Genomic DNA, 26,858 nt, shown 5'->3' with positions numbered 1-26,858 from the left:
AAGTAATTATCTTAGAAAATTCCATCATTGCTTTTCCATTTCACCAATCATTTACCCACATGAGGAGTGGAATAGTTCTCCCTTGTCAATAAAGCAAACTATTACAAGTATTGCCAGAGGAAGTGTGAGGTTCAAATAATAAAATGCATTAAGTATTTTTCTAAAAAGATGTAAAACTTAATTGTAATTGTACAGTTATTACTTGTTACTTTAAAAATTTAATTCATTAAAGTGAAACAAAATTCATAGTCATACTTTCCATTAATTTCTCTCCTCCCCCACTTATTAACAAAAGATTGCTGATTTTAAATTTCTCTTTTGGCTGGAGCCACACTATACTGCACTGCTGGATTTGATGTATTTCTGCACCTTCTTACGTATTGAGTGATGAGTCATACCTTAATATAGCTTGCTCTAAAGCACTGTAATTATTATGTAATTTTGTCTATTATGTCACTATTGTTTCAGCTGAATTATTGTATTAGGTGGAACAATATTCTTTAGCATATCTGCTAAAATTAACAGGCTTCAAATTCTGTTTGCTTAATTATTCCACTACCATCATAGAAGGTTGCAGGACTACTTGAATTTTCCTCTCTGCAGTTGTCTTTCCCTAATGCAAGGAAAATAGTTCTAAAATAATTCTACCCAAGATAGTTCAATTTTCTTTTAGGTGAAAGATACTGTCTTCCATAAACATATTTAGAAAGTTCAAACAGCAACAGAACAAAGAGTTTCTGTAACAAATAACGTGATAGCCAGATATATTTATCTATTGTAAATGAAAAGACAATGGATGCAATTTTCTATATCCACACATACTCTCTGAAAAGTGACTTCAATTTGTATCTTTCATTTAACATGGCTCTGTAAGCATTTGCAGTTTTCCTCCCCATGTCCACCAGAAGTTCTTTGCTTTGAATTTCATGTGCTTCTTGTTTCAAAGAGTTATGTATTAGGGTTGAAAAGATGTTCATAGCACAATCTGCAGCTTATTCTGTTTAAAAACTCTCAAGTGAAAAACAATTTCATGGACCATGTTTTATCCTCATTCCTTTTCTACTATGTAAGTTGAATTTCTACACAGAGATCAATGCTGGTAAATTGTGATAGCAGCATGAATTATTCCAGACTTCAGATGAATACCAATGTCTTCTTTTTTCTTTTTTTTTTAACTTTTTTTCTCCATAGATTTCAGTAGGAAGCTCTGTAAATGATAGAGGGTTTCTAGGAATATTGGCCAAGTGAGAATGTGATTAATCTGACAAGTGCAAAACAGCACTGCTGCCTCCTTGATCATCAGTAATGGGAAGCAGTTCTCATTCTTCATGATTACTTGACCAGTTATTTACTATGTAGGCATGAAAAAGGCTTGACATTTTGAGATCTGTTGTTCAAATGTGTGCACTGGGATGAGACACTATCAATGCACAAAAGAGACCTATGGCTTTCAAGAGTGTATAAATGAGTAGCATAGAGAGGAATTGCCTCCAGAAATTATCACCTTAAAAGTTCAGACCTTAGGTAGTGACAATTTAGGAAATTTAATTATGAAAAAGGAGAGATCAGAAGAAAATTTTCAACTATGCTCTCTTCAAGGAGCATAAAAAAAAATCTAGAGCAAAGACACACTTGGAAATTACTGGTGCCTAAAACAGCTGAACACTGTGAGGAGACGCGGTTTGTCGTACCATCTCACTGAGAGCAAGCAGCACACTTTGCCTATCTACAGGCTGCAGAGGAGGCTTTCTTCATCCCAGTGACAAGTGCAACAGAACTATTTCTTTAGTACCAGCAGTCTTTTATGCTCTCCACCTGTGTGGTTCCCCACCCACCACTGACACATTCCTCAACTACTATTGCATTTGATATCTTGATGGAGGTTCTGGTTTGTTGATAAAGACAAGAAATGTGATGTTGAATGTGTGGTTGTGTAGCAAGATTAAAAATAATTAGTTAAGCAAATTTATAGAATCATAGAATACTTAGGGTTGGAGAGGACATTAAGATCATCTAATTCCAACACCCCTGCCATGGGCAGGGACACCTCACACTAAACCATATCATCCAAGGCTTCATCCAGCCTGGCCTTGAACACTGCCAGGAATGAAGCATTCACAACTTCCCTGGGCAACCCATTCCAGTACCTCACCACTCAAACAGTAAAGAGTTTCTTCCTTATATACAATGTAAACCTCCCCTGTTTAAGCTTGAATCCATTACCCCTTGTCCTGTCACTACAGTCCCTAATGAAGAGTCCATTCCCAGCATCCCTGTAGGCCCCCTTCAGATACTGAAAGGCTGCTATGAGGTCTCCACGCAGCCTTCTCCAGGCTGAACAGCCCCAACTCTCTCAGCCTGTCTTCATATGGGAGGTGCTCCAGTCCCCTGATCATCCTCATAGCCCTCCTCTGGACTTGTTCCAACAGTTCCATGTCCTTTTTATGTTGAGGACAACACAACTGCACACAATACTCCAAGTGAGGTCTCACGAGAGCAGAGTAGAGGGGCAGGATCATCTCCTTCAACCTGCTGGTCATACTCCTTTTGAAGCAGCCCAGGATACGGTTGGCTTTTTGGGCTGTAAGCGCACACTGCAGCCGGCTCATGTTCATTTTCTCATTGACCAATGCCCCCAAGTCCTTCTCCGCAGGCCTGCTCTGCATCTCTTCTTTGCCCCAATCTGTAGCTGTGCTGGGATTGCTCTGACCCAGGTGTAGAACCTTTCACTTGGAATAGTTAAATTTGATTCAATTGAAGCTGCAACCCTTTATTGTTATTATTTGAATAGTACCTGGAGAAGCAGAGAAAGAAATTATTTACTAGGTCTCCAGGGTGTCCAAAGCCAGCTAACTGGATGAAGTTAAAAAAAAGAGATCAATTAAGGTATCGGGAAAAATGTTACATTTGAAGATCTATTAGTCTGTGCAAATGGAAAGAGCCTTGTCACCTGAAGCATTTTGAAATGAGTTTGGAGTAAGCCTGGGAAAAAAAAATCATATAAAGCAATTCTAAGGAATAGGCTAATATTTTGCAGTTACTAAAACTTTTCTGTTTAATAATTTCTTTGAATCCTTGACTCCTTAGTATTAAAATGATTGGAAGTCCATCCACCAATGCAGAAGTCCACTCAGCAAGTCACTTAGTTCTTTCTTGCTTTTACTTTGTCTTTCTTTGGGCCATTGAAATGTCTACACCTAAAATTTCATCACACATCTTTCTGTCTTTAGATCTATTACCCTAATTTTTCCTAAAAGGTCACATTTCAAGAGCATTTTCCAAAATGTTATTAAATCACTGTTCTATTTAGAAAAATTCAGGTATTACTTCAAGGGGACTTACCCTTGACAACCATTCTTTAAAATGAGGAATTATTTTTTAGTGTAGACAAAAGTTCGGAGAGATGTTTATTTGACCTTACCCAGCTGGAATAATCAGATTTCTGTTTATCCTGGTGCCTGATTTTGCAGGACAGTAACTTAAGATAGCACATCATTACCTTCAGTTCCTTCATTTAGTAGAAGCCATCTGGGTTTTTATTTAGCCTCATTAATATAACGGTCAATCAGTAATGTTTTCCGTTTGACTGGCTGGTAATGGAAAAAGAAAAAATGCTTTATACTCTTCTGTCCCGAAAAGTGGAGCGTAAAACACTGCCTAATCAGAATAACTGGACTTTTACATTCCCATATAAGTGGTACAAGTAGCTGTAGAATGTTGGAGCAATAGAATAATAACATCACTTACCTTGAAGAAAGAAAACCAAACACCACAACAAAACCCCCCAAAAGCCAAATGACCCAAATTCTTCTTAATTGGGAAGTTCCCATATTTTAAGACTCATGAAATATTTAACATGAATTTCTAAAAAAATAGATATTGTGGAAATGTTTTGCCATCTGATGTATATGTCCTGTCTTCTGTGTAAGGAAGGGGTATTTCCCAGGCATCTGGGACAGCTGAATGCTTGTGGGACATTGCTTTCTTGCTTGCTTTTATTTATTTATTTTTTGTTTATTTATTTTCATTTTCTCTTCTGACCTTGATCTGATTGCTTCTAAGTTAGCATCAGCAGTGCCAACAACTTTTAAGCAACTTGTAATTCAGCTGTTTTGGGGAAACAGTAAACAGTCTCAGAGCCATGAGACTTTGAATGAATCAATCTTTTTCCTTTGGAATAGGAGTTGTTTTTTATGTGAAATTACTCACACTTCTTCATTCAAACTTTTGAGCCAGAAGCTACTGATGTAAAAAAAAAATAAATAAAAGGTGTGAATATATTTTTATTTATTATACTGAGATTTATAGGTCCCAGCACTTCCAGTTGTTACAAACAGCTTCAAGTTAGGAACTTCCAGTTCATACATGCACTCAACAGTCAGGCATTTCATTGCTATTTGCACTGCATGAGGGCATCTGGTCTTGTGAATGAGAAGGAATTTCCGTGTAACATCTGGCATGATGCCTTTGCATGTTACATTAAAAATCATGATCAGCTACAGAAATACTGTATTTTCAAAGGAATATGATTTCTGTTGTGCTGCACTGTAGATTCCATTAGTTTACAGGAACTGTAGGATTAGGCCTGAAGCAGTACCATAAATATGAGAATGTAGTGGAATAGCATGCTATTTTGAATTTCAAGTGAAAAATAATTCTTCATGTGGAGCAAATGAGTATCTAAAAGGTCTCATGGAATTCTCAGGTCCCATATTACCCCTTGTCATCACATACTTCTATTTTTCTTTCAAAAATACTCAAGAAGCACCTATAGAACTTCCTGGTTTAGAAATCCCTGCATGCTGGGACTGTCATATTACTAACAGAAAGAAGCTGAACAGTTAAGTTTCTACCCTGTTGAGCTTTGATTAAAAATAAGAGCAATGGAAATATATAGTTTTAAGTATTCTAATAAGAAAGAAAAAAAAGAAACAGTCAAATCTGCATTAACTAGGCACATTAGAAATGTATTTGTATTTACTGTGTATGAATATCAGAGTGAAGGGGCTTCCCAAGGCATATAGTGTTGTCTTTGATACTGGGACTGCAAGGAGCAAGATTCCAACTCATGCCAAATGTTTAAATTCATATCCTCCTGTTGATAGAGCTTAAAAGGCTTTCAGAGTTAATTTTATTTGGGTATTTTCTGTTTCAGCTACTGTTATGGAAGACCTGTTCCACGGTCCAAATTATTATGAATGGTCTTCTGATTTCTTACCTTAAATTATTCATAGCCAGCTTGTCTTGGATTATACCAATGTTAGTTGTTTGCTTTCAAACTTTTTTTCTCACCAGGACTATATGCTATTTTGTGTGAAAGTTAGGGATGGCAGTCATCTTTTTTAAGATGTCAGTTTCCTTGTCTACATAAACCAAATATTTGTATAGTTTTTTCTAACATAGACTTTTTTTTCAGTACCACCCGTTGTCCATCCAAGAATCTCTTTTCTGTATCTGTTCCACAAGTTGAATACAGACTTCTAGAGGAGGATATTCTAGGATACTGTATTGCAGTGCAGTTTCAAATAATTATTTTCTACCTCCACAGGAAATATCTGTCTTGTTATATGGGTGATCTCACAAATAAAGGTGATTATGGTGTTGCATTGCTAAATGTTACTTACAGAGGAACCACATTTCTCTGACAAAAAGTCTGTCCAAAAAGCGTGTCCTGTTCCTGGAAGGAATCTTTAACAAGCTCAACATATTTAGATTAAGCTGCTTTATTACAACACCATTGCCATAATTCTCAATATAGTTTATATTATTACTTGTTATAGAACAATTAAAACTAAATCTTAGAAGTAGAAGAGGATTTTCCTTAAATGCGTCCTTTTCTTATGCTCTTTCCCCTGAGAATACAGTTGGCTTTATGCAAATACTATACTTATCTTAACCTTATGCCTAATACAGAGTTTATCCTTTGCTTTAAACTCTTGCAAAATGTGGAAATAACCAGTGTCTCTGTGAATTTGTTTTCCTTATTAATTCTTGATTTTTCTGTAATATTTGTGAAGCACCTTGAAATGGCAGAGAAGGGAAGATAGTATGGAAATGATACTGAATAGCAAACCTGGCTAGTCACCTTCCACAAGGCCTTGGAAACAACCTGTTTACAATGAGAATTTGCACTACGAGCATGCATTTTCAGAGCAGCACTTCCAAAACCTGTTTTTAAGCATCTTAATTGGGAGTGCTTATTCAAATATTTTAGCACCTGTTTCTTCAGGGGAAAAAATGAGAAACTTCATGCCTTGTGTATAATAAGTAAAGAGTTTTTTAACACTCTTTAAAGTTGTTCCAAATCATCTGAGTTCCTTATTTGGCATATTTTCTAATAGCTGTTACTGGGATGCACTTCTGGCTGATTGTGTCGGGCCTCATCCTGGCAACACTCTTGTCTGTAAGTTTCTCTTAGTGACTTTGGAGATGTGGATGTCTGCAGAGAATTTGCTGACGGTGAAGCAATTCTTTTTCTTCACTTACATTAAGCCATTGAATTTTCATCTTTATGTATTGTATCTATAGGTTTCTGACGTGTTACAAGTATAGCCAATAACTCTTGACAATCAGTGGTTTTTGGCCCTTCCGTTAGGCAGAGAAACTATTTTTTATTCTAGCCACAGTGTTGCAAGTGTTCTGATTCTTTAGCTGTCCATATAGAAAATTGTACTTTTGTGTTACATACACGTCCATGTTCACATCATTTATTTTCAGTCACCCCTATTTTTTTATTTTGACATTTGTATAGATTCAAGTAACTGTGATTGCTGATTTTTTTATTGCTGTTGTCCATTTACTAAAGTATTTCTCAATTCTAACAACAATAATAAGGATCCTTGCTGGCATATTTAGCTTTCCTTGAAAGCTTTTTTACTCTTTGAATTGTGCTTCTACCCAATGGTCCTTAAAGAAATGCACATAATCACTTGTTAGAAAGCTCCCAGTCCTTTGTAACTAATAGAAAGAGTTCTTGCCCAATAATTAGTAGCTCTGATTGTGCACACTGTAGTCCTTGGAAAAGTCAGTCATGTTTCTATTTGTAGAACTGAATAGTTCTGCATTTTGCAACAGTTAGTAAATTAAAACATATCCTCTTTGTTTTACATATACAACTGTTTAGCATTGGTTCATTTTTAAGAATAATATTGTCACTTTTTGTAGATGTCAATCCAGAGTTTCTTTTGCTTACCAGTACTTTAGTAATGTTATTGAATATTGTTTTGTGTATTTGCAGTTCTAGTAGTTGCATGTTAATATGTCTTTTGTGCTATTGATGGTTATGACCTATGTTGATTTGTTTACTGTCTGTTGAGATATGCAGACTATGTAATTTTTTCATCAGATATAACATTTGAGCTTCTTTGCTGCTCAGGTCTGAAAGTAAGATTGTGCTTCCTTCAACTTTGATAGAAATTTTGTCCTAACTATTTTGGAAATAAACTTTTAGCTGGCCCATTAGAGTATCTACTGCTTTGAACTGTTTTTCTTTAGGAAAGTCAAAGCCAGTAAATCATTTCTGTTCAATTTATGTTCAATGCCTAGATATTTTCAAGTTATGCTTTGTTTTTTTTTTGTGGGGTTTTTTGTTTGTTTGGGGTTCTTGTAGCAAATCCAAATGTTAGTTTTTTTTTTTTTCTCTTCAAAACCTGTTCATTTCCCCAAAGCCTTCAGGCCAAATAGGAGTAACAGCTACTATAATTTAACACTGTAATCCATCAAAAATCTCTGAAATTACTTTCTGATATGCCCAAGGATAATTCCAAAGAACAGTTGCTTAAGCTTACTATACTCAAATGCTGCACTGACAAGCCACTAAATCTAGTCCCAATTTAGCAAAGAACTTCAGGAAACCTACATTTAAGCATGTTCCTAAATCAAGGCAATCTCTCAGCATGGGTACTTACTTAAAGGTAAGTACATTTAAATACTGTCTTCTACATTTTTATCTATTGAACTAAGTAAAAATGAAATATTTGTTTATTTTGGATGGCTGAACTACTATTTCTTACACTCTCCTAATGAGTTAAAAACTAGTTTTCTACCTTTACACAAGTTACGTAGTAGATACATACATATCAATTCAGTGTTTGTGGGTTTGATCAATATCACACTAATATAAGCTTAAGTAGGCTCACTAACCCTCAATTTTCGCTTCTTTTCATATTCTGTCACATAGTAAGCTGTTTTTTTGCTGGTTACAACATCATGCTTAGTAATTCGTCTGTCTTCCTGCTATTCTTCCTCTAGACAGAATTGTCCCTTAAAATCATGTCAGTATTTTCTGAAAAAAAAAAAGGAAATTTTCTCTATGTAAAAATATATGCTTTTCTTAAACCATGCTTAGAACAGAATTCATTCAGATAAGTTTTTTTTGTCCAACTCAGTATTTCAATCAGGTACACAAATTGTAAAATGAAGTGATACTAGTTCTGCAGACTTCTTCATCGAGTACTGGTTCCACTCCTTAGATTTTAAATTTAAACATAAAGCTTTCAGTAGATTTTTGCTACATTCCCACTACTTAAACTTGTGATAGTGCATAATTGCCAAATCAGCTTTTTAAAATAAAAGTGGATCAGTACTTAAGGACAACTTTTTTGAGAGGGACAATTATAGAGGCCTGTGGTTGGTTTTTTTTTTTTTTGTTTGTTTTGCTATGTGTTCTTTTCTCTAAAACTGGAAGCTGAATTCCCACATAAAAATCTCCACAAACAAGAGATACCTACGGAAAGCCAAGATGATCTTTAGTATCTTGCTTTTTCTGAAAAAAATCTCATCTCTTCACTTGCTGATTTAGGAACTCTGTAGATGTCAGGACTGAGGAGTAGTTGCCTTTATTGCACACCTTTCCAATAATGAGGAAACTCAGATCTCTTGAGCCTGAGCTAGTTCAGCTGCAGGTCTTTCAAAGAACGGGATCTGTCTTCCATGCTGCATGTTGTTGACAGCTTTGACTATTTATCAGGAGTTTATTTACTGTTTACTCATTTATTCAACAATCTGCAGACTTTTAAAGCACCTATCTGTTCATTTACTTTCTTAATTCATTTAGAACCAAGCATGAAGACATTTAGATGGTGAAACATCTGTTGAAATAAGCAATCGTTTAAGCAAAAGAACTGCATTTAGGAAGATTCAAATTTCAGTTTATTTTCATTGTGGACCTGTCACTTTGTTATCTTTCAATTATTTTTTTCACAGTTGTATTGTCTGCTGTCTCTTTTCCCTTTAACTAACAAGCAAAAAAAAAACCCAAACAAAAAACTTGATTGTTGCTAGATATTACATGCTAATGAGATTTTTTTTATTGTTATATGTAAACATTTAAAACTACGTTCGAAACTCTAGTTCATAATTATTTAATGAAAACTACAGGCTTCCTTAACCCTTCCTGTTTTCCTAGTTTTCACTGCAGTGCAGTGTTCATTTAGCTAGTATAATGCGATGCATAAAAGCATTATCTACAACGTCATACAATACAAGAAAATCCCTAACCTCAGCTGAAAAGAACAAATTCTTCTCTGGTGTAAGACTGAGACTTCTATTAATACCAACGTACTTGGATTCATAGTCAGGCAGGTTGCATCTAGGCTTGTATTCTGGTCTGCCATGATATATCCAATCTGATTTAATAGGGCTTTGCAATCATGTGGGCATACAGTCTAATTGAAAACTCTTCATTAAAAAGATGTTAGTAATTCGTAATCAAATCAGGTCACATTCCTGTGAGCAAAATTATTTCTGCCCTTAGTGATTTTCAAGACAGATATTTTGTTTCTTATTAAAAATGAATTATATAAGAAATACTACAGATATTTTATAGAAATATCTTTCTTTTTAAATAAAGACATCCAGTGCCCTCAAATTATCTTGTTCTAAAGACTCCTCTCTACTATGCCAAATGCGCACTGTTTACTTGATCATAGCATAGTCTGCAATTGCCTAGGTGAATGACTGTCTTAGTATTTCCTCAAATAGATTTCTAGTGGAGAATTTAACTTCAGTGAGACAAAATATTTTGGCCTGTGGTGCACAATCTAAAATAGACTATAGATTTTTTTTTTCTATGAAGTTTAGGGTGATGTAATTTACCAAGCTATTAAATGCCATCAAAGAGAATTTAATTTATTGCAAAATTAATTGAATTTATTTAATTCATTGCAGAATAATTAAGCATTTACTTTGGATCAACATTTAAAAAATATTGCTTCAGACATCATTCCACACTAGAGATACAGAAAGTTTATTTGGATACTTTGATGTCAAAAGACTATATCTAATACTCAGCAGTTTGAGTTAAGAAAGATTGCCTGCGTCATTAGTAAGATGATGGGAATAGAACTGCCAAATATTTTCTGAGAATTCAGTTTTACATAAACTGATCTGTAGCACATCCATTATTAAAAATTTGTACTAGCATGACGGAAGCAGGCAGCGTAAAATTTGTTATTCTGGTCACATATCAGTCCCCTAGATGACACTGAGAAGGCAAAAGATGTTGTGTAACAGGACTTACAAACATCATTTGCCAGATGTTATCTGATAGTTGAAGCTCAAGAGACAATGTTATCAAATCTGCTGGTTGCAGTATGTGGGTTAATAAAAGATTGTATGATACCACTTGTTGTTTTCTCCTGATTTTTTTCGTTTCTTTTTATTCCTGTATCTTATTCCTCAACTCTGTGTGAAAATTAATATTAAAAGAGAATGCAAAAAACCATGTTTAATAATACTGTTTTCTTTAATGCTGATTTCATTATGTGGATTAGGCAGGTGATTACTAACTGCTGCCAACTATGAAGTCCATACTGAAATTATATAAAATAAGTTTATAGGTTGTGAGGTTTTAAATAAAATATGTGCTTAGTAGCTTAAAAATCAGATTTAGGTAATTTGAATCTCTGTATTTGCATGTCCTCTCCCCCGAGGAATCATTTGTAGTATTAATATAGTTGCCTGTATTCCAGAGCATTTTTTATACATATATGCACATAATTATTTTATAGCACTTTTAAATTAAAGGGTTTATTTATTTATTTATTTATTTATTTATTTATTTAATTGCTAGAGCTTTAAATGACTCTTTCAAATAAAGCTAAGAAAAATCCTGCTGTTTGGCAGTCAAAAACTTGATCTGGTCAAATGAAATTTAATTATTGTGTTCTTGTTGAATAAGCAGCTGACCCATACTTAACAATCCTGAGTGCTGTTACTGACCGGCATGTTTGCCCTGCTGCTGCTGAAAGTGAAAGCTGCCTGATAACTCTTTTCTTCTGAATATGGCTACATCAGAAGAAGAGCTGGCCAATCTCTAATCAGTACCCACTCCGCTGTTCTTTTCCCAGTCTCTTCAGCCAGTTAATGGCAGTGTTGGATATTGTATGAAGTAGACATAAGGACTTACGAACACTGTGATTTATTGAATACCACTTTGAAAAAGCAATGTGTTTTTCATGGTGATTGTGATGCAGAAGGCCAATTTTCGTTCTCTATATGAGGCTAAGCCAGTCAATCAGTGTAGCACTCAATAAACCAATTGCTAAATTCAGCTTAGACTGTGGGCCTAAAACTGCTTCTGTTAGAATCAATATTAAAATTGTAAGTAAATCCTGTAGAAATCAGATTGGTGATTCAGACTGGTAGCTTTTAAATAGGGAAAACTGAAAATGTGTTTCATTCCATTGAAACTACATTTTTTAACATAAATTTACAAATTAGGGTAATAGATTTAAAAATTCAGTAATCTCTACTAGATACAATCACTGTTTAGAGATAGCTGGCTCACTAGATTCTGAGTTGAGGAAAGTCAGCAGTAACTGAGATTTTATAGAAACAAATCTATATTCAAACTCTAGATTACAGATCTCTAATTATCCCAGACCCATTTGTTTACTTATGTTCATGACAAGCCAGTTTGAGAATTGTTTAGTGAACACAGAGCATGTGGCATGAATGATACTCAAAGAGCACTGAGGATCTGTTAGAAGGATCTTGTTTAAAGAAAAAGTATAAAAGGTTGAAGACAATACCATTTGATTTAGAATTTATCATCTTGTTGATTGTTTTTTTCACATGGGCATATGACAAAATATCTTCCTGTTACTGATGAATCTTTAGTCACTAAGTGGAAACCATTTTGGGCTAGGGTTGGTAGGAATTGTGTTTGTTTTAGTTAAATGCATAGTAAAGCATACAGTGGGTCTTTCCTCATCAAAATAGTCCCAGTTGACCTGATGTCTTTTTTCTAACAGATGATGTCTCTGTTAGGTCACTATTAGCAAATAATCATAGTCTGGAGTGTTCTCTGGCACTTTAAATTACATGAAATTGAAGAAGAATGATTTATTTGAACAAAAGGGAATGTCACTCTCATGAAGCTGTAGCCAACAGGAAACAGATGAACTGCAAGGCCAAAAACCTAGCTATAAAGCCTTTCTGAACCAAGAATTTATAAAAATATTTTCCTCCTATAACCTCAGGAGTGGTTCAATTTCATAATACTGGAAAGAGTGGAGGGATTATTGGTCCCTTTCCATATAGTTTTATATCCTTTTAATATCTGAATGTTATCTTGTGTAAAAAATATAAAATTCGTAAGTTTTGGGTAAATTAAATAGGAATTCACAGTTTAACACACAGTTATCTTCTTTCTGAAACAGTTTCTCAGTAAAAGCTGGTACCCTGTGCTGTTACAAAGTTGAAGAAAAGAAAGTGCAAGATTATCTCCAAGAAAACTCCACAGTATTCTGTATAGTTCCCTGAAAGCACAATTTCTAGGCATAAAATCTAAAAGCAACAGAACAAAAAGGAAAGCTCAGATGTCACTGACAGATATACTACTATGGATGCTAAAAAGGACAGAACAGTTATTTTTCCCGCAGTTGTTTCTAGGCCACGGTGTTGATATGCCTTCCCCAGCAATTCATTGACTATGTGTCTTTTAAAATTCCTCTTTTGAGCACTGAAAATATCTGTGGTGAGCACATAAAATCACAATTAGTGTTGGCAGTTTTGCTTAATGAATGGATTTCACTCTTCCTTTGATATGTTCTAGTTTGGGTTTGCTGGGTTTTTTTTGGGTTGCTTTTTTTTTATTATTCTTCCTTTAGAAAGAGAGCATTCAGGCTGCAGTGGGGATGAACATAGAATTCTCCCCTTGATCTGAAAAACAGTCAGATTTATACTCTGGATATTGAATATATTTTAAAAACATCTTGTGACACTGTCTTTTGGAATCATACAAAGACTTTTATAGGAGAGCACTGCAACATAATTTAGTCCATAACTTTCAAAAATCTAGCAGTTGTACAGTAAACTAACAAATAGCTTTTTGTCCATGGCTCTTTCCCTTGTTTCCATTTTAAGATCAAGTTTTCTGGAGTACTGTATATGTTTCATCTCTTTTTGGCATCTTACATGGTCAGATGATTAAGCAATCTGTTGTTTTTACAAACACAACTCAGCTCCCTTCCAGTTCTCTGACACAGATACTGATTTTAGTGAAAGCCCACTTCATGCTTTGCTAGGCTGTAATAGAAGAATACTGGAGACAGCGCAAGGAATCTCTTGGTGGACAGTAAACTATTCACACATGAAAACTAGAAGAGGTATTTGTGTTTCTCATGTGAGATGCAATTTTCTTCAAAAAGACTCCTACAGGCTGAGAAAGTTGGGGCTGTTCAGCCTGGAGAAGAGAAGGCTGCGTGGAGACCTCATAGTAGCCTTCCAGTATCTGAAGGGGGGCTACAGGGATGCTGGGGAGGGACTATTCATTAGGGACTGTAGTGATAGGACAAGGGGTAATGGATTCAAGCTTAAACAGGGGAGGTTTACATTGTATATAAGGAAGATACTCTTTACTGTTTGAGTGGTGAGGTACTGGAATGGGTTGCCCAGGGAGGCTGTGAATGCTCCATCCCTGGCAGTGTTCAAGACCAGGTTGGATGAAGCCTTGGGTGACATGGTTTAGTGTGAGGTGTGCCTGCCCATGGCAGGGGTGTTGGAACTAGATGATCTTGAGGTCCTTTCCAATCCTAACTATTCTATGATTCTATGATTCTATAGTATACATGCCTTAGCTGGTGTGGCCAGCTACAGCAGAAGAATGTTAGTAGATGTAAACACTATGCTGATATTTCTGTTTGTAATGGAAATGTGTCTTAATGTGTGGTCCACTACAGGTTTTTCAGTACTATTTGAAGTAGCTCAAGTAATAAATTCTGTTGACTATAATAGCTGAAAAAGATACTTCTTCAAAAGTATTTGGAACATTGCAATGAATGTGTTCATTCTAGTGAATGTTCTGAGGTAAAAGTAAGAGAAAACGTTTTTGCTATAATAAAATAACAAAAATTACTTGTATCACCAAGTGTTCAGGGTTCAGCTGCAACAGGTATTTTCCTTCTTAGTAGCATTGCTGCGTTTCAGCTTTAGTGTGAGAATGATGCTGACAACACACCAATGTCTTTAGTTGTTGCTAAGTAATGTTTACCCTGATTGAGGCCTTTGTAGCCTCTCATGCTCTGCAGTGAGGAGGGTCACAAGAAGCCAGGGCGGAACAGAGACAGGACATGTGACCGAAACTAGCTACAGGGGTAGTCCATACCACAGCACATCATGCCCAGTATATAAACTTGGAGGAGTCACCCAGAAAGCCCAGATTGCTGCTCATGAGCAATTGCATTTTGCATCACTTGTGTTTATTGGTTTTTTTCTTTTCCTTTTTTAGCTTTATATTCTCTCATATTGTTATTTCTCTTATCACTGTTATTATTGGTGGCACTAGTAGTTTTGTATTACACCTTAGTTACTGGACTGTTCTAATTGCAAGCTGTGAGATTTACATTCTTTTAGTTCTACACCATATATGGCCCAGAGGGGAGTGGGGTGGAAATGAGCTATCAGCTGCTTGGTTCTGAGTTACTGGCTGGGCTTAAACCACAAAACAAAGTTATTCCCACAAGTTCCCTCTGTCCTGAAAATCCATTCCATGGACTGATGGCCTCTCTGAAAAGAATATGCAGATTTAGCACTCAGTAGCAGCTAGAAATTACCATGTATAAATTGATTAAATCTGAAGAAGTAATCCCTAACAACCAGTTGTGGCTAAGCCCTCTGGATCATTTTTCCCTATTCTTCTGCCATGAACTTAAAGTGTTATTTCTTGGGCTGATCTAGTAGTAATTTATAACAAACCAATGAGACAAATCCCAAGCGTAACTAGTATTGTGCTAAAATTGCATGACTAAACTACGCTTTTTGTTTAACATCATTCAGGAAAAGCTCTGTAGCGCTTTTATGTTGCACATCAGTCTTCAAGTTCAGAGACCGTTAGTCAATCACAGAAAACCACTGGGATATTATCTTGGGAAGATAATATCAGTCCTGGTGTTGTCAGGTGCAGTGTTGCAGAAAGGCTGCATTGCTCATTCAGTCTTGTTTCACGCAGTCCCAGGCATTTAGTAGATAAAGGTATACGCAGCCCCTGAAATATTTGTCATTAGATCATTTTTCCCTGTGTTTCCCCACACGGGGTACTGCATAAGGGTAATATGATGCCTAATTGGAGCACTCAGCCACTAGAAATATATAACATAATAGAAGTGATCCGCTAAATAATCCCACACATATCATCAAGCCTGAATATGACACTGTTGCCCGCCAATTCTTACTCTTCTTTCCCGCTAAATACAGTTCCAAGAACTGCAACAATTTCAGTTTCACATGAAAGAACTCAAAGATGGTAGAGTGCAAAAGCAGATGTGAATATGACTTTTGCTATTTCACCTTGAAGTTCTACCTGATATTAGATGAGCAAGAAGTCATAAGAAGACAAGCCAAAAAGTTTTGTACTCTGGAGAATGTTGAAAGATGTTCTTGAGGAGGTAGCTCCATAAGGAGATTTTGTCTTGCCTTTGCTTATCTGACTCACAATAAAGTACACTAAAGCTACTATTTGTCTTATGAAGATGTTTTATAAATTAATTCTGCACCATTGCAATCATATGCAATGCTGCATATGATATGAACTATAATCATATTTAGAAAAATACAACCAACCTGCTCTAGTTATTGTAACCAGATTCCTTATATTGAAATAACACAAACTGCCGTGCAGAAGTTTGATTTCCAAATTATTTTGTTTTGGTTTAGTTTTTCTTTTTCACATTTACTAATCTCCGTTAAATTCACAAAGTATCTTTATAGTGTAATTAATATATTAGATTGGTTTACAAACTGCACAGCTATAGTAACCTCATTAATATGAGATATACTGCAACTGTGAGCAGTAGCTAGACATTTGTATCCAGAAGTTAATTCTTGTTTCTTTAACATATATTTGGAAATGAAAAGGCGGTATCACCAGAAAATGGAAATTCATGTTTTTGCATAACTTCTTGCTAAGACAAATTGAACTGAGCAGATGAAAAGCACCTGAGTGAACTCTATTGTAACAGGCACGTGATTGAAGAGTTTGCACCTAGCTTTCTCTTCTCATGCACACAAAGGCAGACTTTGACATTTTAGCCTGCTTGCCTCTCTTGTCTACTCTGTAAATAAATTCTCTGTCTGGAATAAGCTCTTTCTCCAGTTTAAAGTTTGTATGGGTGGGAACCATGTTATAAAGAACGAGAACTCACAAGAGCATAGCTCTCAAATGGTGTTTATCTGATATGTGTACCAAAATCCCAGAAGTGGAAGTTTCAGAAAGACTACAGAGCTGAAAACATTCATCAGGACAAATTTCATTTTCAACTAACAAGACAATAATTTGTATATTTTTGCGCATCTATTTCACTTAGTATTATTTCTGCTAAGTACCTTTCCATTACTCTGTCCAGCAGAAAAGCTAACCCCCCTTTGTCCAACTCACAGAAGATGTTTACTTACAGAAATGTTTTTCTATTTGAAAATTATTTTAGTGATTCTTTGAGAAGGTTTTTAAGCTTTTAAATTTTTTTGGTCATCATCTTCCAGTATATTTGCTGTGTCATCAAATACAAGGAAGCAACCACATAAAATACTGTAGAATAATCTTGCTGTTCTGTATTGAGTTTGGCAAGCTCTGCTTTTGCAGAGAATTATATTTCATCCCTCAAGATGGCAAAACTGGTCTAAGCTCCCAGAAATCATTGTAAAAGAACTTGACTTCAGAAACTTGAAAATAAATGGCTGGTGGCTTGCTGAGTAGTGCAATTCTCTTTACTTTTCCATGAGCATTTACATGTAAAATCAGGTCTCTAAAAGAACGATGTGCATTTGTTAAAATCTCTTAAATATTGATAGGTAGAAATTGAATGCCTATTTGTAGTCAGTCAGAGACAAGAAAATGAAAAGGCATATCTGCATCTCTCTCTTCAATGAGTAAAAATAGTCAGTTTCCATATTTATCATTAGGAAATGTTTTCTACATATCATGTCTATATTAAAAAAGGGAGTTTTTTGTATTCACAAACAGAAAAAAGTCCTTTTTATGTTTCAGACATCAACCCTTTGTAGTGTATGGTTTGATCAAATAATTCCTTCATTTCTCATTTATAGAAGAAAGAAAAATACAGCAAAAGTTAATCACAGTCAGGTTTCATACCTGCACCAGGATTCTGTGGCGCACATTTCCTGCATCTTGACTTCTGACCATACAGTAATTGCTTGTATTCTTTACTGTATCTACTGTACTTCAGTAATTGTGTATATAATTGTGTGCAATGAAGTATATTCTAGCCAAGCTATGCTATGGAACATACCAGCTCAATACTCCTTCTTAAAAAAAGAAGTATTGAAAATTTTGTAGACCTCAATAATTTGACTTCCAAGAGTGAGGTATCTGTTATTTCTATCAGCACAAGCAAAAGGTTTGATGCTGACACTGTAAGAAAGTGTCCAAATGAACTTTGTATGAAAAGATAAAGAAATTGATGAATAAAATCTGAGAGGTTTACTCACAAATTTGTGCTTCTGTAAGAAAGAAAATACTGTAATTTTTTAATGTTACTTAAAATTGCTTTTAAAAGCCTCACAGAATCTGTCTTTCAAGACAAGTAGAACAGTTTTGATAATGTATTTTTATTCAAATTTAATGTTTTAAAATAAAAGACATTGGAAGAAGTTGCCTAGAGTTTTGGATTCACCATCCCAGGAAGTGTTCAAGGCCTGTTCAAGCTGGACAGGGCCTTGAGCAACCTGGTCTAGTAGAAAGTGTCCCTACTCATGGTAGAGGGGCTGGAAGTAGATGATCTTAGGATCCCTTCCAACCCTAGCCATTCTATGACTCTATGATTTGTCTAACCTCTGCTAAAATCTTGGATTTGTCTTTTGGCTAGTTTTTTTCCAATACTAGCCCATTCCAGTGTTTATTTATTATAGAATCACAGGATCACAAAATGGCTGGAGTTAGAAGGCACCCCTGGTGTTCCTCCTGTAAACCCCTTTTTTCAAGCAGGGTCTTACAGAGCTCCTTGCCCAGGACCATGTCTAGACAGCTTTTGAATATCTCCAAGGATGGAGAATTCACAACCTCTCTGGGCAGCCCGTGTCAGTGCCCAGAAACCCTCACAGTGGAAAAGTGTTTCCTGATGTTCAGACAGAACCTTCTGTGTTTCAGTGTGTGCCCATTGTGCCTTTTTCTGTCACTGGATACCACTGAAAAGAGCCTGGCTCTATCTTCTTTGCACTCTCTATTCCGTTATTTGCAAACTTTAGTATTAGTTATTTACATTAGTTATTTACATTAGTTATCTACAAACCTCTGAGCCTTCTCCAGGATGAGCAGTCCCAGCTCTCTCAGGCTTTCATCATATGAGAGATGCTTCAGTCTCTGAATCAGCTTTATGATTCTTTGCTGGACTGTCTCCAGTAGCCCTGTATTGCTTTTGTACTGGGAGCTCAGAACTGGACACAGCACTACCAGTGCTGAGTAGAGGGGAAGGGTCACCTCCCTCAGCCTTCTGGCAGCACTCCTAATGCAGCCCAAGATACTGATGGCCTTATTTGCCCCAAGGCCACCACTATGGGCTCATGTTCTACTCGGTGTCTATCAGGATTCCCAAGGGCTTTTTTGTGAAGCTGCTTTCTAGCTGCGTGGACCCAGCATATATTGATATATAAGGTTGTTCTTCCCTGGGTGAAGGTATTTGCGCTTCTGCTTGTTGAAATTCATAAGGTCCCTGTCAGCCCATTACTCCAACCTGTGGATGGCAGCATGACCCTGGACTCCTCCCAGTTTTGTTATCAGCAAACTTGCTGAAGGTACACTCTGCCTCATCACCTAGATCATTAATGAAGACATTAAACAGAATTGGACCAAGTATTGACCCCTTGGGTACACTACTGATTGCTGGCCTCCAGCTAGACTTTATGCTGCTGATCCCCACCATCATGTACCTGGTTGTTAAACTAGTTTCCAGTTCACCCCACTGTCTGCTCATCCACGGCATTTTTTTTACTGATAGAGGAAATTACAGATCAGCGACATTTTCTTCTTTATTTACTTTGAAGTTTCTCATTCTGTTTGTTTGCCAGTAAATCTAAATAACCTGGCACAGGTTTTACACCTTATAAAAAGTTTCAAATGTAGTTCTGTGCTTCACAGAGGATTTACAGAAAAGATTGCAGTAACTAAACATTGCAGGAATCTATTATTTGTGGAATCAGTTGCAATATATCACCAAAGGAGATTTCTGGATAACCTTTATTTTGTTGGCTTTGTTTGGTTTTTAAAAAAGACATCCAGTGCTTCAGAAAGAGCCACAGATATTCTTTTAAGTGCAGATCTTCAATTTATATAACATTTATACATTTTCACATTTCTTATGAAAATTCACATTTCTTTTTACATAATTCCTTCATTAAGGAGATCCCATAAAAAAAAATCTGTGTACTGCATTCCCCTCAAGGCCTATTGCCTCCCATTTTTCTTTTTCATTACAGGTGATTAATCTTATTTTTAAGGAAAAATAATCTGTCCTGGGAGGTTTTCCTAATGGGAGAATGATTTTCATTAAGACTATCTGTCTGTTGGAAGATATAGCCAGTCACTGTTTAGATATCATTAAAAGGGTTCTGACTCAGCCAGACTAATAACTTGATTGTATTACATACAGAAGAGCTGCTAAAGTATAACCTGTTTAATGGTAGGCTATTAAAAAAAAACCAACAAACCAACAGCAACAAGCATTTGCTGGTTAAATATGCTTAAACATGGTTTAATTTTCATAATCTCTGATAATACTTTAGTTACAGGTTCTTGTTTCATTATAAGAATTTTGATGTACTATCAATGTTTAATGAAGTGTATCACCTCAGGTGTCAAATTCTATTTCACTAACACTTGAGATATTGAAAGGTTGCAAAAAGACTTTTTTTAAAAAAAAAATCTGAGCAAGATCTACCATATTTCTAGAATTGTAACAGATTGCATGCTTTAGTGTTCATTGTTACCAATATTACTGTATTGTTAACAAATAAGAACTTAATTTCAGAATTGTTTCATGGGTCAAATATCATGGTCTAGTTACCTTTCAGCCTAGATTCTTGCTGCTTGCACTCCTTTATATGAAAACTTCTTCATATGGGAGAAATTGTGTCAAGACATTTTTGTTTCTTTCCTCCTCTGTACTTTGCTAATATTGGAGTGTTTTCAGTAAATCAGAGTGATCCTTACAAATTTAGCAAATGAAGAAATGTAATGGTTTGGATGATATGAACCAATAGTCAAAGTAGGCTTCCTTTTAGTATAGTGCTTTCAGCACTAGATATACCAACATCTGAGGACATAAACTCAAATATTTCAGTACATGTAGTGTTGTTGGTTAACATACCTATCTACTGATCCATAAAACCGCTTAACAATTAATGCTAATTACCTACTCAGTCATATTTGCAGTCCCTTAAGTTCATGAGTATTTACTCATGATTTATATTGTGCAACTGAAAAAGATAACTGAGGAAAACAAAAGCAGCCTGGTTATAGAACAACAGTTTAAAAAGTGATCTTACAACTCCAGTTTGTTCAGGTTAAAATGACTGATCTTGCTTATAGACCAGTAGATTTTTTTCAGGATATTATTTGATTATGATTCTTGCTGTCCTGACTTGACTAAGGCTAGAGGAATAGCAGTTTTAGTGGTGAGTTGGTTGGGTTTTTTTTTCACTTCATGTATTTCCTACTTCCAGACTTTCTCTTCATTGTTTTATTTATAGCTTTTTCTACACTGACCCAATTCTGAAGCAGTAAGATCGGTTCCATGAACAGACTCATGGCCCAAACTGTACCCTGGCTTTCCTCATATGCAATTCTTTTGAAGCCTGGGTAGTATGTATGTGGCTCAGGAGAAGCTTAATGCAGAGTGTTTGTATGAAAGTGTTTTATCAATGATTTCAGTTGGCCAGATCCTATCAACTTTCCAGGAAAAATAAAGAAAAAAAAGAATAAAGGCCAGTGGATTTTTTCGTTTGTTTGTTTGATTGTCTATTCAGTTTGTTGGGTTTTTTTGTTTTTTATTTAATTTTTTTTTTTTACTTTTGGTTTGTTGTTTTCCCCTGTACAGAATATTAATTTTAGGTACAAAAGAAGTGTAAATGGTTAAAATCTCCCAGACAAGACTAGTGTACTCTGAAGAAATCATTTTCTCTTGAAATACTTCAGCCTCTTTTACATTTCTGGGTTTGGATAGTATCTTCAAACTGGGACAAATTTTGCTAAATGATTTTTCATTGGATAATTGTCTATTGAAGTATAGGTCTAAGATAAAACTCATTCATCTATGTGTTATAACTGGCTATAAAAGCATGATACAAAGAGTCTTAGTAAATATGATCATATTTATCTGATTGAAAATATCATGTCTGTATTAGACTTACTACCTTGTTAGCATATGAATTCCATGGCAAACCCTTGTGGTATCTATTCTAGTAAGGACCAAATGGATGCTTCTGACAAAGAGTTTCCTTTTTGACAGTAGGGATGGCAGAGTATTCATAAACACAGAATGGAGTTTAGATTTATTTAGCTAAGCTGAGTGTCATACTACAAAATGTAAAATAGGCAAAAGGATTCTGAATGGATCGGTAAATATATCCTCTTTCATTAGGCTGATGTATTAAAATATTGTGTGGTTAGCTGTGTGACATTCTTGCTTTCTGCTGTGGGCAGAAATATTTTTGAACTCTTCAGACACAGGGAGAGAGGCAAAACCAGCATTTCATAACAGAAAAAAACCCCACAACAATCTTGATCTAATAGTATCATTAATTTCTGCCTTACTAATTAATGTGTTGCCATAGTTTTGAAAAATTTCTTATTTCTAAGAAATATAAGCATAATTATATTATGAAGTACATTGTCAAATTTTACCACATAGACATTATAGCCAAGATATTGAACAAAATTAATTTTCTCTTTCTCAATTTTTAAGATCCAGATTTTAAGGACCTTGGTGTTTTGAAACCATTGCCAGGTTGGTATGTTGTTTTGTGTTCTTTTTTTAACTTGGAAGCCTTTGCACTCTTCTGTAGAAAATATTTTTGTTTGCTGTTCAGGTTTCATTTTTTCTGGTATTTTGTTATTTAGTTTGTGAGTTTGAGATGGGAGGACCTGAAGGAATTGTGGAATCTGTGCAAATTGTCAAAGAAGGAAAAGCTTCTGAAACTGAAGCAGTGGACTGTAAATGGTTCATCAGAGCACCACCCCGATCCAAGGTCAGTCTTTTGTCCACTTGCTGATGTGCGGTTTAATTTAAGAAATTGACTTTTCTAATATGTTGTGTGTTTCTTAGTACAGTCAGATCTTGTTTAATAACATCACTGCTTGAACTTATAAACTATTCCTTTTGCTGTTCAAGGGTAATTTGTCACTTTTGCAGAAATAACTTACTTTCTCTATAAATAATGATGCGAGCAGTGTTAATGGACTTTTTGTTCCATAAGTAATTTTCTTCAATTAATCATTACTTTTTCTCATATTTTAAAAGAATCAATGTGGGTTTTTAAGTGTGAGGTAATCTTGTCACCTTAACTTTCAATATATTTCAAATAACTAATATTACAACTACTAAGTGAACACTGCTGTCTACCTAAGATCATCATTGTTTCTCATCTGGAAACCATGAAAAAGGAGCCAAAGTAAATTCACCTTCCTCTGTATGAGTTCTGATTTAGAGCCACGGACAAAAGAAGATAATATCCTCATTTCTCTCCCACCACAGTCAGCAAGATGTGCCTTTGTAACAAGCAAGAAAGGGCTGCAATGAATTTCACAATTATTTTCTTGGATTCTGAATTCCTCTCTTATCCATGGTTTTTCAGTTGTTATATGGATTAATTGTTGCTGGCTACACTACCATTTCTCCTTTCTTTGCAATTGAAACAGCTTTGTGCCTCTTATTTATTTTCATTCACAATGTTAAGGACATCTCCACACTGTATTTTTTCTAGCTGTGTTTTATAGGACAGGAAAGGTTTTACAAGGTAGAATTTACATATCTACTAATCTCTGCTATCTTTAAACAGGTAATGGTTATTTCAGTATAATCTCAGAGTGGATTGCACTGAATATATCTGTTTCAGCATTTGGTATCGAATGAGGAGGAGAAAGGATTTCCAGAACAGACCAAGTTTTCTATTGTGAAAGTTTAGGAATTGAGTAGTTGGCTCATAAAGACTACAGATAAATAATTTCCAGAATATACTTTAATTTTAATTTTTTTAAATCTTTTTGGATAAATTCAGTATTCATAGAGGTTTTTAATTAAGTAGATGAGGTTCCCACTTTGCTACAGTAAGTAGCTACAGTGTAATGACTGGCCTGATGACTTATTATTGCATATGTTAAATATTTAGGTATTAGTAAAAAGAAAACAGCTAAACACAAAATTATAATTGTGTGTATTTATTAGAACCAGCACAATTAAATAAGCTAATAAAATTTTCCTGTAGTCTTAATTCCAATTTATGTTTGGTTGATCAGATAATGTCATTGTGATATTCTTATCTGATCTAACATTAACGTTCAGTATGATGCAGAGCCCTACTAGAAATCCCGTATTTACGTATCTGTATGTGGGACACTTCAGTCCTTATGTAAAAAGTCAAATTGTATAGCTACATAACCATAAACTGTGTGACAGAAGAATGCCACCTTACCACTGTCAATAGAGGATTAACGATTGTTTAGTTTTTCATTAACTTCTATACCTGTATTTAGTTGAGTTGCACTTCAAAAAGTGTATACCAGTAGAAGAGCAACTGGAAGGGAGAGTGATGAGAGCATTCTAGAAAACCTGAGGAAACACTGAGAGTTATTTAAGGTCATCTAGAAGATGCTGTGAATAAAAAGCTTTAACGACAAGGAAGGAATACTCTGATGTCCGCATCTGTGCGATAAGTCATGGCCCTGCACTCTGATTCAGGTTAGATACTAGGGAAGAAAATTTCAAACATCAGGGAGAGGATTATAAATGACTGGTTAAGGAAGTTTGTTTAGCCAGCATTGCAAGTGGTCTTAAAGTGCAGATTAGGTGACAGTCTATGAAAAATGAGGGAATCATTACTAATCCTGCCTTTAGGAAGAAGCTCGTGCTGGGTCATCTCTTAATGAATCTTGCTGCTCCCATCCTACAGAATTCTCTGGGTAGAGAGATAGGGCAGTATAAAAGCACATAAATCAGTGTTTCCAAGCATTTGGAGTGGAAAGCTTTTTCAGCAAGCTAGGGAAAAAAAACCATCAGTTTTCAAGCCTAGATTCCTATCAAAGGGGTAAGACCAATTTAGCACTTGAACTTTCTTTGTGATTTTCACACATATATATATATATATACACACACAGGGGGATATCTATACACACATGCACACACACATATGGTTATGGTATCATCATACTGGGACAGGCTGAACAATTTTTAGACATCATGGAATAAAATAGTGGATAAAATAAAATAAAAAAAAAACAAACAAAAAACCCAAACTTGTATGCAGTGAGATTTATTAGTAAGATTGGTCAATTGAACTGGATTGTATTGTCCATATTTTATAGTCAGCTTCCTTTGTGCTTATCTGACCTTGAATTAATGACATATTCAGTACAGTAATTTTGTGACATCATTCGAACCTACGGCAGTTTGCACCAATGGAAACAGTCTTTTCTGCTAAGAACAGTAAGAACTCAGGAAAGGTCTTTAAATCCACATGTTCCTGTACTCTGGGCTGCACAGTGTGTGACTGGGAATTATGCCTAAAAGGACAGAGTTTCTCAGATATAGTTTGGGTTGGATCTTTGCATCTTGAGTTTCTTAATTAAACTGTGCCAGAATGTGGACTGCTTGCAATTTCATTTGGCTTAAGCTCATCCAATCTAAACTGCAGAAGTAAGTTCTTTCCTTGGTTTCCAATTCCAGATTCAAGCCAAGTCTGAGCAAAATATATGAGCAATGAGATCAGTCAGGGAGTCTGAACTTGAGTTCTCTGAGCCTGAGCTTCAAACTGATAGCCTGAGTGTAACATTGTTGCTATCCTCAGCCAGCTGGAATGGGACAAAGAATAGCAAATTTCTTGCACACACTTAAAATAGAGCCACCGCTGATTATCTTATAGCACAAAGAATAAAATATTGAATATGCATGCAGAACTGAAACTTTCTTAAAGTGCAGAAGACAGCAGAAGGCAGTTTAAACATTACTTTAGTCTATACACAGACCTGGAGCCTTATGTTTGACAGTGACTGGTTGCAAAGTGCGTGTCTCTTTTAATCATTTGAAGTCAGCTCCTGCTGAGTAAGGTAGCTGTGAATCTGGAGTTTAGAAATACTGGGGGTTCTGCACTTTGTCTAGAAGCTGAATTCTGTCACTAGTCAGAGCAAAAATGGAAAATGAAGGAGGGAGCTGCTGACTGACTGTGCCAACCCACCCAGAATAGTAAAGAGATGGAGAAACCTCCTCATCCCAAAATTCTTCTGTCTACGACAAAGCCCAAAGGAGGAAGTGGATAAGCTTGTTGTACTAGGTTTTGAAAAACTTCAGGCATATCATTGGCTACAGCAGTGGATAAGCAAAGAATCTCTATTATGAATAGAAAATAAGAAAATGAAAAGAATGATAGTATATTTTTCACTTTCTATTAAGGGTGCAGTGTTGGAGGATAATATCAACGACAACTGTTTGTCTATATTGGATGTGTCAGCAGTTTTACAAGCACCCCCCTGAAGACAGAACTCAAGTTTCTGCTCAGGTAGCACTCCGTTTGGTAGGCAACTTTCCCAGCAAGGTACCATTGTGTCTTGCTTGTTCCTTGAGAGATTGTGTCGGGAAAAAAAAACACAACAATCCAGCACATCTGGACAGTAATAGTAATAAAACATTCACAAAGATGAAGTCCTGATGCTGGGAAAAAAACAGTAAGCAGTGCTTATAATCAGAACCACTGGGCAGCTTGGGAAAGGGCATCCTAACTATGGACAGACAAGTGTGAATTTGAATCCAGTCCTTTTGCAGTCATCTATTCAGAAGGAATAAACAAATAGTGACCTCTGTATGTACCCACAAGAAGTAAAATTAACTTGGAAGCAAGTTAGGAAAAGTGATGCCTAACTCTCCTGCCCCACCTAAGCATGCTACTAGGCAAACAAAATATCTTTACAAATTGTAGGATGCAAGGCTTAACAAAAAGCTCAAGAAACTGAAAGGATTAAATAACAGTATCTTGTTTTGACAAATCACTGCAGTACCCTTAAACCTGGTGACATTTGTTTCAAGCACAGCTGTTGTGGAGCAGTGGGAGGGAGATGTACAGCACAGGGGACAGGGCAAGGGCGAGGGTGGCCACAGGGGCAGGACATGACCAACAAGGAGAACTAGGTGGGCCCAGCC

At 35.8% G+C, this 26,858-nt stretch overlaps 1 protein-coding gene across 1 annotated transcript in view; it reads left to right on the top strand.

Annotated features, from left to right (window-relative positions):
• NETO1 (neuropilin and tolloid like 1) overlaps nt 1-26,858 on the top strand; it is a 67,191-nt gene that overhangs the window by 14,256 nt on the left and 26,077 nt on the right. The window contains exons 5-6 of the mRNA XM_005153448.3: nt 22,416-22,457; nt 22,571-22,698. Of these exons, the coding sequence (XP_005153505.2) occupies nt 22,416-22,457; nt 22,571-22,698 (170 nt within the window). The remainder of the gene's footprint in view (nt 1-22,415; nt 22,458-22,570; nt 22,699-26,858) is intronic.

Source organism: Melopsittacus undulatus, chromosome 1, assembly GCF_012275295.1.
Source record: "Melopsittacus undulatus isolate bMelUnd1 chromosome 1, bMelUnd1.mat.Z, whole genome shotgun sequence".
Taxonomy (NCBI): domain Eukaryota; kingdom Metazoa; phylum Chordata; class Aves; order Psittaciformes; family Psittaculidae; genus Melopsittacus; species Melopsittacus undulatus.
This window is presented reverse-complemented; position numbering and strand designations above follow the sequence as displayed.